This window comes from Empidonax traillii, unplaced genomic scaffold (assembly GCF_003031625.1).
Source record: "Empidonax traillii isolate 1590-97213 ecotype Southwest subspecies unplaced genomic scaffold, ASM303162v1 scaffold683:size364172, whole genome shotgun sequence".
Taxonomy (NCBI): domain Eukaryota; kingdom Metazoa; phylum Chordata; class Aves; order Passeriformes; family Tyrannidae; genus Empidonax; species Empidonax traillii.
In genome coordinates this window covers 271,509-284,582 of record NW_020955876.1, presented here as the reverse complement: position 1 = coordinate 284,582, position 13,074 = coordinate 271,509, and the positions used below count along the sequence as shown (strand labels likewise).

Sequence of the window (13,074 nt, the reverse complement as noted above, 5' to 3'; positions counted from 1 at the left end):
TGGTGTTCAGTACCTGCCAACCTAAAGGGACATGAAGAAGGAAAAAAGCCTGTTCCCACAGCCCAGAGTTGGCTGTTCCTCTGCAGTGGCTCTCAGGGACGTGGGGAAAGAGGCAGAAGCAAATTCTCCAGTCTGGAGAGTTCCAGACTGGCAGTCCCTCACCAAGACAGACACACAAGCTGTACTCAGCACCATGCAGGGAATGAGGGGGGGAATTAAGAGCCTCCTGCATCTCCCCTTCCCTCTGGAAGCAAGTTGTTAAATGAGAATCCTCATTACAAAGCAGTTCCTGGGAAGTGCCAATGTAATTGGCTCCCTGGATCATTAAATCCACAGACAGTCCCATGAACATCTCCTGAGATGCAAAGCACAACACAAATTCGAGGCAGGGAGTTGTATTCAAGGTATATTGCCCACTTAGGAGAAAAAAAAAAACCAAATCCAATCAGGAAATGAAGTTTCCATTAAGTTAAATTTGAGATGTTAAGTGTGCTGCATCCCATCTCGGAGCTCTTGGCTGAAGGTGTTGCAGCAATGCTCACTTGCATCATCAGAGTATCTGACTCTCCTCTAGCTCACTCAATTTTCCTTTTAGGGTTTATTTTTTTTTAATCACTTCACTGGTAATTTGACCTGGTGTGAGCTGTGCAAGGGAATGAGATCCTGAACTGCACACACACCTCCTGTGTCTGCACAAAATCCTCCCCTGCTCCCCTCCCATGCCCACACACTGAGCTGCCCTGCTGGGTAAGAAACCCAGGACTGGCTCCACAACTGCTCCCTGGAGTGTGTGCACAGCCAGGGACTGTGTCAGCCAAAAATCTGACAGCCTGCTCTACAACTGTAAAACTTGTTGCACCACTGACAGCACACCAAGACTTTCTTCCTGAGTCACAGCCAGTTTTGTGCCAGAGCAGGGAGAGAAACGTGGCTCTTCCAGGGGCTGAAAAGCACAGGAGGAGAGGAGGGAGCTGCTCAGCTTTCCCCTGGGCTCACCCACAGCTCTGCTGCCTGCAGGGGCACAGCAGCAGGCACTGAGGGGCAGAGGAAGCCAAACCACTCCCAACCATCCCTGCTGGCCCCAGGCCCGTGCCCTGCAGCAGTGACACAGGAACCCCACGCTGGCAAGGCAAACATTTCTCCCTAGCAGCATGATCCCACCTTCACAACCAAAGCAAGCCACAGGTGAGCTAATGCTTCATTTATTTTATCATTATTATTAGTTTCTTTGCACTCTCTGCAGAGCAGGAGGCTGCAAGCTGCCAGCTTAGATTGTCCCAGGGGTGGTGCCATGCTGGGCAGGCACAGCCACACGTCACTGTCCCTGGTTTTGGACAAAGACTAAAAGGGGAAAAACCCTCTAAGCCAGAGAGGGTGGTTTTCTTGCTTATCTGGAGATTTGGGAAGGTTTCTTTCTGAAGTACAGAATGTTAATGGGAGTTAAGGCACCTCTAAAAATCTAGACTGAAGTATGATCACAAGAGCAAACAACATGAAGCAAGACAGAAGCATCCAAAGCACCTGAAGAATATTCAGAAGTAGGGCTTCATAACTAAAAATAGTGTTGTCTGTGCTGCATCAAAGAGCATCCATTTCCCTGTGCTGTCCCAGAGACAGCAAGGGCAGAGTAACCTGAATATAGGAATTTGGCTGTACATTTAGCAGAATGTTAATCAGAGCTGTTCTGACCTGAGGGTTTTCTGGGTGTTTGCACCATTCACCTAAACCTCCAGCACAAGAGAGAGAAGGGGAAAAGCGTAAGACAAACCCAAAACAAAACACACACACACACTCCAAATAAAATAACCCAGCCTAGAAAGTGGATGGTACATGATCAAAAGATGTTTGCCCTGAAGGTTTGAACCAGTACATGAGACAGGTGGCTGTACCTCAAACCTTGGATTTTCCCCCCGACTGTATCAGAAGGCATCAGAGAACCAGCATTTCCTGTACTGTTGCTCACCAACAGCATCAAGCAGGATATATGAGTCTCAAAAATCAGCAAAAATGAGTTAGCAGTTTTGCCACTGAGCTCTTGAGGGTTTCACTGGGCTCTGCAAACAGGCTCTTCTACCCCTTGAGACTTGGTTTGGCTTTTGTACCCTCTTCCCTGACAAAGCTCTTTCCATGGCTGGGACCCAAACTCCAGAGCCAGCAGCTCTGCAGCCCTGAGCTCCTCCCAGGACCCCCCTAGACAGAGACCATCAATAAATGACCTCCTCCTGTATAAACAGGTGCCCCAGTCACACTGCAGTGCCAAGCCAGCAGCTTCTGCAGGCGCTGGAAAGCTCTGTGAACATTGCAGGGATTCACAGCAGCCCCCCAGTCCCAAAGATGCTAAGAAAGAACCGAAGCTGGAAAACTTTGGCACCGCTGTTAATAAGTCACACATGAACAGCGTGGGGGAGAGCTGACATCATGGGGGCAATTAAAAAAGCCCATTTAGGAGCTCCAGTGCAGGATGGCAGCTGTGGGGACAACTGACAGTGGCCACCTCTGTTGCTCCCAGACTTTCCTAGTGTGTGCCCTGCTGCCTTCACACCCAGCCAGAACCCCCGGCGTGGCCAAGGCAGCTGAGCCCTGAAGCATCCTGTTATTAGAAGATTATTAATAAGCAACAGCTCCTCACTCCAGCTTTTATCTAGGCTTTCTTTAGCTCCAAATTATGCCTGCTGATCACTTATGCAACTATTATGAAACATCTACAGTAAAGCAGCACATCCTCATCTTGTCTAATTAAAGGAATTGTAGCCAGTAACAACACCAGCACTCTTTCTTCTAAAAGAAAAAACTGCTAATTATTTTTGCCTTTCAAGAACAAAATGGCACTGATGGGATCAACAAAACAGGTGAGCACAAAGGCAGCCAGGCTTTTGTGCTTCAGGAATGTGCAGTACCAGAGTACAACACAGAAGGGCGAGAAGGAATGAACAGGCTCATTTTGGTCCACTGCACCTCTGAGAGGTGACACCCCACACCTCAGCCCTGCCACCCTCCCAGGTCCATCATGAGGGGCAGCATGGACAGCACTGCCATCAGGGTGCTCGTTCCCAGCTTGGATACAGGAGGGAGAAACCCTTTCACAAGCTTCCTGCAACTGTAGGTCCCTTTGGAAACTCCTCTGAAGAGGGTTTGGGCTCCCCTGCTCCTCAGGTTAACTCAAAGCCCGAGTGATTCCAGCAGGAATTACAAAGCATATCCTCAGCTGCTACAGACTGAGGTGGCTCTTTCCAAAAGGACACCCGTAGCACTGCTCCAGGTGTGGAGCTGGCCCTTGTGGGGACGGGGTGTCCACGTGCAATCCACGTGCAGCTCATGCAACAGGCTGTGCTGATCCCCCCACGGAGATCCCACGGCCCTGCCAGGGGGGCTGTACCTTCTCCTCGCTGCTGATGTTGCGGCTGGAGGTTCTCCAGGTGATGGAAGGGATGGGGTCCCCCGAGGCCTCGCAGGTCAGGGTGATCTGATCCTCCAGCTCCATGGCTGTTTTGTTCTCCACGTAGGTGATTTTGGGTTTGGCTGGGAAGGAAAAGCAACCCTTACTGAGTTTGGGGCTCGGGATGGAGCTCATCTGCTGGCAGCAGTGTTTGGGACAGGCAGCACTGGGGGAAAGGCTTTGGAACTGCGACCAGTTCACTGCCATACAGGGAAGGAGCAGAGTGGTGTTTGAGAAGAGACATCTCCTGGCACAACTAGAACCTCTTCCACTCATGCTTAGAGCTGAGGCTGGTAAGAGAGGACCAGGAGAGGGTGTACATGAAGTAGAAGTCATTTAACAGTGCACAAATGATCAGTCCCTGGGATTACCAGCTGAATCTTCCACCTCCCTGTCTACTTTCTCTGCCCCAAATCAGCCTTTTGCTAAGCAGCTTTGTCAAGAGGCTGCATATGGGACAGGGAGAATTATATTCCTTAACACTCCCAGATTCATAGAAGGCAGGAAAGCTGCTGATTCATCCCTACAAGCTTCAGGTCATTCACACAGGGGTGGGGTGGAGTTCACTTCCCTGCCCAGCTTAGAGCAACTCCCACTGGAGTGCTAAAGCAGCTTTGGGTGGATCAGGGCTCAGCCCTCTGGGCCTGGAAGTTATTTCAGGTAGCACGTGAGCCTCACCACAACACCCCTGCCCAGGGTTGGATTTCTCGTCTCAGAGGGGGAGCAGGATGGAGCTGGGAGCTGTTTCAGACACACACACAGGGTGGCAGAGGAGCACAGCATTCCTGGGAAAGCAGCAGCCCTGGATAAGCCCCGTCAGGCATTAACTGGGATAAGTAGGTTACTTCCAGCTTGCACTGGTGAGCTGCCAACACGCACTGGAGTGGGAAGGGGGGATGGTAAGAGCACGCTTACCGAAGACTTTGAGGTGGATGGTGGCATCTGCCTCCCCTGCCTTGTTCTCAGCGATGCAGATGTACTCGGCCTCGTCGCTCTTATCCACCTTCCTGATGACCAGCTCGGACCCGTCGTAGTTGAAGCTGTATTTCTCCTCATCATCAGCCTCCTCCACGGGCTCTCCATCCCTGGGGGCACAAAGCACGTGGGTGTTTTGGGGAGCAGCACCCAAAGGCTGCACAACCCCAGAAACAGCGTTCCTCATGTGTGCAGCACTGCCTGGCACTGAAATGCAGGGCTGGGAGGGGACACAGGCAAAGCTGACCTGGCTGAACACCTGCCAGTGGCAAGCACTGAATGAATCCCTTGCTTTGCTCTGCTTGCATGCACAGCTTTTGCTTTATCTATTAGACTGCCTTTATCTCAACCAACAAGTTTTTTTAACCGTTCTGATTCTCCTCCCCATCTGTGTGGGACTCTTCTGCCTACCAGGGTCAACCCACAGCAGAATCTGACTTCAGTTCCATCACCAGTCCACTCCTCCTCTTGTGAACCAAATCCATTCACTTCATTCCAGTCAAGATGTTTTTTCCCCTCCAGCCTGGTTTTCCAGGCCTTGGGGAATCACCCCTGCTCACCCTCCCCCCCAAGGACACGGCACACAGCATCTTACTTTGTCCACGTCACGGTTGGCTCAGGAAAACCATCAGCATCACATGCCAAGGTGACAGACTGGCTGAGGTTGGCAGTGGCATTCATAGTGCTCTGCCTGGCACGCACAGAAGGAGGTACTGGAAGAGAAGAAATCCACATCTGAGTCAGAAAGGACAGAAGGCTGAGCAAGAGGGAGCCCTGGGAGGCTCCCCGAGCGTCTCTGCAATAACCACAGATGTCACCAGTCACTCAAACCCTTCCACCATCCCCTGCAGGTTTCAATCAACAGGTTTGATGCACGAGCTCTCCAAAGCAACCAGCACAGGGAACAAAGGGCAGAGGGTGGGGAGATGCACCAAAAAAAAAAAAAAACAACACCATTGTGGTGGACAAAAGCACTTGTGAGTCCCAACAAGCTCAATTCCTCACTCACAGGACATGTCAGTTAAGTTTCCATCAGGTGAGAACTCCGTACAGTGAGGTTCTCACCCCCTGCTCTGCACCAGCCTTGCTCTGAGCTCTCACCATTCACAATGACCTGGATGTCCTTGAAGTTGATCTCCCCCCGAGCCAAGATCCTCCCCTCACACCTGTACGTCCCCTCGTCCGTCTTCTTGATGCCTCGGATCTGCAGGTAGTTGTTGGACAGGACGATGAACCGCACTGCAAAGACAGGAGGGAGGGTCACCCAGGGATCCCAGGAGAGCTCACTGCAGGTTCTGCTCCTCTCTGGGCCCCTTCTGGTGGAGTGAAACTTCCCTGCCCACCACTAAAGGCAGATGCTGCTGCAACCGACATTGCCAAGGGAGGAACCCGGCTGTGGAGAGCAGCTGAGTGCTGGTGCTGTGCAGTGTGAGCACTCAGATAATCCACAGGAACACATCTATGTGTCATTAGAGCAGGCAATGTGCTCCAGGCTTTACTGCCCTACTACCTGTGTGCCTGCAGCGAGTAGGTGTGACAAACCCAGCTGAGGCACAGCTGGAATCGGGGCTTTGGAGGCCTCTCTGGCCAGGGCTGGCTGCAGCTTTGGGAAAGAAAGGGAAAGGTTCTTGCAAGGATCTTTTAGCCCCTTTTCCTCAAGAAGGCTGCAGAGTGTCACAACATCCAGCTTTTCTGTCTGATGGCACGATTTTATCTGATTGTTTTCTCTTTAGCACTCCTTGGTTATTCCAGAGTCAAAGCCTGGTGGACATTTCTGTGGGAAGATCGCTGCCCTGCCACTGCCAAACCACAGCACCTTGACTAACTGAACTCACATCCTACAACCTAGTGCCAGGCACAGATTGCTCCCCCTCTCCTATTTTGTGTGTGAGCCTGATCTGAGCCCTGATGGGAGATGGACACCTGAATGGACGAGCACCAAGACCTTACCATCTTTTTTTAGGATGACATCCCTGCCTTTGTGCTTCCAGATGATGGTGGGAGGCAGCGAGCTGACCACGTCACACACGATCACAGCATCATCCCCTTCCTTGAATTCCTGGGGGGTGGGAGCGTTCTTGAACATCAGCTTTTCTGGAAGCAAGGGAGGGAGAAAGTCACTGCAGCTTTCCCAGCACACCTCGAGCTGTGCTCCTGACTCGAGCCTGAGGGATGCAACCCCAGAGGGCCCCAAACCCCCTGGAAATCATCTTGTTCCCAAGGGGAGGATAAAGGTGTGTCTGACTGAATGCACTGCCCCCGTTTTCCAGCCCTGCCCCCCAGGAATATCAGTGGGCCAAATCCATTCCCTAAATAACCCACACTGCAAAACGTGACCTTGGAACTGCTCAGCTTCCCAGCAGGAAGGGGAGAAGCTGCTCTCGTGGCTCTGCTGGCCAACATGCTGATGGCTTATTGTAAACATGCTGGGCCCCCTCACTCAGCACCAGAGCTGTCCCACAGCGTGTCTGCCACCCACAACAGCTGCTCCCTCTGGACACTCAGGAAGCGCCACAATCTTCCCCTTCCACCCACCCCTTGCTCCCTGAAGAACTTCCAGCCCTGCCTTTCTGAAGGACTGAAGCAGCAGCCGTGCTGGCCACGGGGCCAAGGGTCTGGTTCCCACCAAACCCTCACAATCCAGGAAGGAGGAGGCTGCGCCTTCTCAACACCCCCTCGCTTTTTCACCCTCCTTCCCCTGCTTTAGGCCCAGCCTTTTGCAGACAAGTCCAGCTCGTGCAGCTGCCCCGAGGCAGAGCAGGGCAGGGCAGGGCAGGGCAGGGCAGGACAGGGTGGGGCAGGGCAGGGCAGGGCAGGGCAGGGCAGGGCCCCACGGCCTTACGGAAGATCTTGACGTTGACGGTGGCCTCGGAGTCGCCGCCCTCGTCCGCGCTGCTGACCACGCACTTGTAGATGCCGGCGTCGTCGATGTTGGCGTTGTAGATGGTGAGGGTGGAGGAGAAGTCATCGTTCCGCACCACCGAGATGCGCTGCTGGTTCGGCGTCAGCTTCTCGCCGTTCGGGGAGAACCACGAGATGTCCTTGGACTTGGCCTCCCCCGCCACTGGGGGCAAGAGGGGACACACAGCGTGAGGCTGGGCCCCACCCTGCACTCCCCGGCTTTGGGACAGGGGGCAAGCCCTGCTTTGGCAAATATCCCCACTCAGAGGGCACCCCCACCTTTAAAGCACTGCCAGCAGCAAGTTAAACCCACACAGATGCAAGCCGTGCCTTAAGCCAGCGCTCACCTTGACATAAGAAGAACTTGGACTCTCCAACGCTGATCTCCCCCTGACTTGGAACGATGTCCACTTGTAGAGAGGCTGGGAAAGAGCAGAGCACACAGGGGATGGTTAACCAACAGGAGTGGTCTTCAGCAAAAAAGCTCTGCTGGCCTTCCAACCCCCACAGCTCCCTTATTCACCCAGTGGAATTCACCAAGCAGAGTCCAGTATAACACTCATTTTCTGGCCTGAATTACACTGGTACCAAACAAGTGAGAAAGGACAGCACAGGTCCCCATTCCATGTCCATTTACACCCAGCCCTGCCCAGTGCAAATTCATGCACGCCCAGTGCCCTTTTCCCCCAGCAACATCCCTGCCTTCTTCATTGCATAAATTATGACCCATTAGGCAGAAAATGTAATTGGATTCTGGCTTTCCTCCAGATATAGCTTAATTCCACAGCAGATCTGTGGCCTAACAAGCCCAGGTCAAGTTGAATTTGAGGACGCCAAAATGAATAGGTTTTCTTTCAAAACCCTCCTTGTAGTGTTTTCACGCTGTAGTGCATGAAAATCCCTCTCCCAGAACAGCTCATTTTACCTCCAGACCACAGAGGTGTTATTTTAGCTGCCAACCACACCTGGGTTTTCAAGGAACACGCACTGCCTGAGAAATTAAAAGCTGGCTGTATGTGCCAAGGGCAACATTCCTTAAAGTTCTCTGGAAACATGGATGGGGGGTGAGGCATTAGGGCTGCAGCTACACACAGCTGAGGGAGCACTGCCTGCCCTCATTAGAAAAGGACAGAAGCATCAGGATGGTGTGAGCACATTCCCGCAGCCAACAGCCACTCTGACACAGCACTTCCCACGAGGACACTGGAAGCAATTATCGGGAGCCAGTGGAGCCCCACAAAGGACAGTCCCAGGGCAAGGTCCGAGCCACCCTTCTGGCTTTGCTCTCAGGGCTTTCAGAGCAGCCATCAGCTTGCTTTCTCCTCAGGCAAGCACTGCTATCAAACCATGGGGTACTGCTGAAATGGCTTTGAGCTAATTGAGATCTAATATAAATTCATACCCCCCCCCCTTTTTTTTTTTTTTTTGCCATGCTACACTATATAAATACACCACTGGCCCTCTCCTGCACTTGTGAGAGTTGCTGCCTGCTGGGAAGGCAGTGGCACGGGCTGGGGTTACTAATGCCTTTCATTCCACTCTCAGGTGTTCTCTGTTACAGCAAGGAAGGAGAAAAAAAGGCTCTGTGTAAAGCATTGAACTTTTCATCACCCCCCAGTTCAGCATCTGGGCTCTACCTCACATCTTATTTTCTGTATGTCTGTGCCACAGCAGATGCAAAGAACGGGAGGAAACCACACAACCTGGGAATATCTTACTGTAATTACAGCCAAAAAGGGCCAGGCAAGAGATCTGAGCCCAGGCAACGCTCAGCTCCCAACACTTTCACTTATTTTTTTCCAAGGGCTCAGCTCCTTCTGTGCATTTCAGATTTTCAAGAGAATGAAACCTAGAAACCACCCCTGGGACACAGCGAGGCAAAACTCTTTGGAGTCTTGGAAAGAAGCAAAGGAAGGACATCCCTGGATATACCTCACTCAGTCAGTGCTCCCTCTGCTCCCCCAGCTGCAAAGTTACCATTAAACCTCATCATTACTGGCCTAAGAAAGAGCATTTCTGCAAAGGTTGTGCAGAGGGGCAGCGATTCCTTCACCACCAATCCCCTCGTATGTCAGCACAGCCCCTCCAGCAGTGACGGGAGGGAGGCACAGGAAAACCTCCTGATGCCATTCCTGACTCCAGAAAGGCACTTTGCAAACCCAGGAATGGCCAAAAGACAGAAACTGTATCCTGGTGAGCAGCAGGAACCAGAGAGCCAGTGTTAACAAACCTACTTCACACCACACTTCAGCCTGTTAAATTTAATCCAGGAACAAGATGCTCAAGTACCCCAAGGTAGATCAAAACCCAACTGCCGTTTCAAGTGCTATTTCGCTCCAGTTTCCATCAGGAGAGGAAATTCCCAGCGCTCATCTATGCAGAAACACACCAAGGGTACTTATGAAAGGCACAAAACACACTCCAGAAACTCTCAACATTTCCACTCTGCCACACGTGCTGAGGAGCAAAATTCTACCTGGCTATCTTTAGGCTTCTGTGTCTCCTGATGGAGGGTCTGTGCAGGACACTGGACAGGCTGTGGGGCTGCTCCAGCCCTGGGCTTTGTCCTCACAGTGTTTTTGCCAGCAGTGTTGAGGCTCTGTCCTACAAACAGCCAGATCCCTGGAGCTGGAGCTGGGCACAGGAGAGCCCAGCTGTGTGCCCAGCAGCTCCAGTCGGGGACACTGAGGAGAAATGTCCCCCTGAGTGACTCACACCAGGCTCACCTGGCACCAGGGAGAATCCAGCCCTGACTGTCCCAACCAGCCCTTCCCAGCAGAGAGCTTTGCTGACACCACAACCTGGACAAACAGGTCCATCAGAACCACCAGCTGTGCCTGTGCCTGGAATTACACAAACAATTGCTCCCTGCTCGCTAAACTTTACTGCTGGGTGTACAACCAAACCAACAAACCCAGCCCTGCACGGGCTTTAATCACTCTTTAATCGGTATTTTTGCTCTGCAGTTCAGGCAAACGCAGACTATTTTTTCCACTCTTCATTTAATAGACACTGGGAGCCCATTTGTATTCCGCTTCCAGCTTCAAGCAATAAAGGCCTTTTTAGCATCACATAATAACTGCATTAAAAGGCCTCTTCATAATCACACAATAACACTTTTTATAGCTGTGCCCTCCCCCATATCTTTTATCTGGTTACAAAGTTCCCCAGCCCCCAAATAATGCTGAATAATTCCCCATTGATTTGGGGGAAAAAAAAAAAAATTGCTAATGCAACTTCCTGTTCATCTGTAGTTAAATATAATTAGTTTTGCATTTCAACAAAAGAAAGGGGCTCAAATTAAGCCATGATTTGGGTAATAGGCAGGGAGGCTGTGCCCTGCCGGGCTAAGACTGAGCCCAATGCAGCAGGGTTTACCTGGGGAGTAAATAACGTGCCACTTGCAGCAGAGGGAAGGGAGTCTGGAATATCTGCCCGTGCCCATGCCAAGGGAATGTCCTGGAACACTCCATACACTCGGGACAAACCTGCAGCAACGCAAATCTACCGTGGGGTTACGTCTGTGGATAAATGAGAGTTCTCTGCAGGGAAAATGCAGCACCTTTTGGCAAATAAAGCACGACAGGGACAAAACCAGCTGTGTACATCCCCTGTATTCCCTTGTCAAAGACTGTACCTTTATTTTCATTCATTTCCAGCAACAGTTCTCCGATTACACTAAATTGCAGAAATAAAAATCATCGGGGGGGAAAAAATATCTCCTGGGTCTAATGCCCAGAGCTCTCTGAGTTAAGGGCAGGATTTGTAAAGCTTGTGAGCGCAGCAGATTACGGTGAAAGCCCTCAGGATTTAATACACAACAAAGGCTTAACAAGACAAAGACATGCCTCCTGTACACGGTCACTTTATTAAAAATACGCTGACTGCTCAGGAGGAGGAGGAGGAGGAGGCAGCTGGGATTGATCCCAGCTGGGCTGCAGATCCAATTCCTCCCCCGTCGCCATGGGAACCACTCCCTAAATCTGCCAGGAACTGGAGGAGGGGACGGCTGGTACCTTTGGGGAATATCAGATCATAGGGAGCCGGGGAGGCAGCAAACAGCAGCTCAGCTCAGCACAGCTCAACACAAAGACACGTTCCGAGGAGAAGCAGCTGCAAATAAACCCATCACAGCACAGCCTGGGGTGACCTGGACGGGAGAGGATGCTCCTCACCCACCCTGCTCCTAAACGCTCCCTCCTGCACCCAAAGCCATCCCGACAATGCCTGCACTTATTTACATACTATTAACACCTTTTCCTACAGAGACTTAGGAACCAAAGCAGAGTTGTCAGAGGTATCAGTGGTTTTACACTGAACACACGTTTATGCCTTTTCTGATGGCGTTCCTGATAGAAGCTTTTTGTTGCCACAGATCATAAAACTAATAGTCCTATTTGCCACAGCAAATATTTTCATTTACCTGAGGCAGAGTGAGCCAAGGTGCTTTATGGAGCCATTAAATCAGAGCATGGACAATTTTAATTAAAAACTATGGGAGCTGCGACGTTCTGCCAAAAAAAGAAATTTGGGTGAGTGACATCGCGTTAAGAACCCAGGGAAGATGAGAAAAACAGGATTTGCTAAAGCTCATGATTCAGGACTAATCTTGCTGTGGCCAGTTTGTCTTGGCAGCCTGTGAGCAGCTCACACACTGCATTTGGGGGAGGACAGAACTCCGAGGCTCCTGGAAGTCCCCATCAAGCTGAACTGGGTGAAAAGCTTGAAATTTGGTATTTACTTCACAGAAATCATTCACTTCAGTGTAACATCCACAAAACTGCAGTTACCTCATTGGCTCCAGGAAGGCACATTCCAGCTCTGGCCCATTCATTCTGTAGTTTAGAAGAGTTTCTCCCTCTGCTAATTCACATGGGAATGTCTCAGGAGGAAAATAAACCTCTCTCTTGTAAGAGAGGCCCTTAAATATTCCTCCTGCACTCAGAGCCTGAGCTGTGGCTCACAAACACTTCAGAGAGAGCACTACATATTGTAATACTTTAAATTCATATCTGGAGCCATCAGCTGCCAAGTGCAAAGTGCCAGGAATCAATAGTTCATTTAATGTGTCTATTAATCTTTCATACCTAGAGGGACCTGGGAATCCTGTGATAGCTGAATATCACTAGAGTTTGGAAAGAGCTAAAATTCATGGACTCAGACTGATAATAAACAGGGATTATCAACGTTGCCTTACAGCTTAATATTTCAAGATTAAACAGTCCCATTTTTCCTCGCTGTATCAGGTGAAAAAGAAAGTTAATTAAAAAATTAAACAGCATTCAAAACATAGGAAGGTTCTTTCACTGCATAAAATCACATGGGAAGAGCAGAAGGCATAAGGAAGCAAAAGAACAAGAAAACACGTCAGTATTTATAATTCTTATAATTTTTTTGTGCAAGCCTTCGATGATGGCGAACAAAACCACCTCAGCCACTTATCCCCCATGGACAAAGCACTGACACAGGGCAGACTGCTGGGTGTTTCTGGGAATTTGGTGAACTTCCTGAACACATCAGTGCCTCTGGAAATACCACTGTAATTTGTGGGTAGGCTGTGATAACATTTGAAGCAGGATATTAACTGGAAGACCTTTTGCAACCACCACGCCGATGGAACCTCCAGAATTTCAGCACTGTCATTAGGACCATCAGCACCATTAATGCAGCTTCCCATTGAATAAAAACCAAAGCATTAATAGAATGGAAACAGAAGCCCAAAGACTGGGAAGAATAACATGCTAATACAGTGCCCTATTTGC

At 50.5% G+C, this 13,074-nt stretch overlaps 1 protein-coding gene across 1 annotated transcript in view; it reads right to left on the bottom strand.

Annotated features, from left to right (window-relative positions):
- The window catches only part of NCAM1 (neural cell adhesion molecule 1), a 33,159-nt gene extending 23,854 nt beyond the window's left edge, over positions 1-9,305 (bottom strand). Inside the window, exons 1-8 of the mRNA XM_027899676.1 lie at positions 9,290-9,305; positions 7,660-7,734; positions 7,254-7,475; positions 6,362-6,505; positions 5,513-5,650; positions 5,007-5,124; positions 4,352-4,521; positions 3,377-3,519 (exon numbers count right to left, since the gene is read on the bottom strand). Coding sequence (XP_027755477.1) covers positions 3,377-3,519; positions 4,352-4,521; positions 5,007-5,124; positions 5,513-5,650; positions 6,362-6,505; positions 7,254-7,475; positions 7,660-7,734; positions 9,290-9,305 — 1,026 coding nt within the window. The remainder of the gene's footprint in view (positions 1-3,376; positions 3,520-4,351; positions 4,522-5,006; positions 5,125-5,512; positions 5,651-6,361; positions 6,506-7,253; positions 7,476-7,659; positions 7,735-9,289) is intronic.
- Between the last annotated feature and the right edge of the window lie 3,769 nt (positions 9,306-13,074).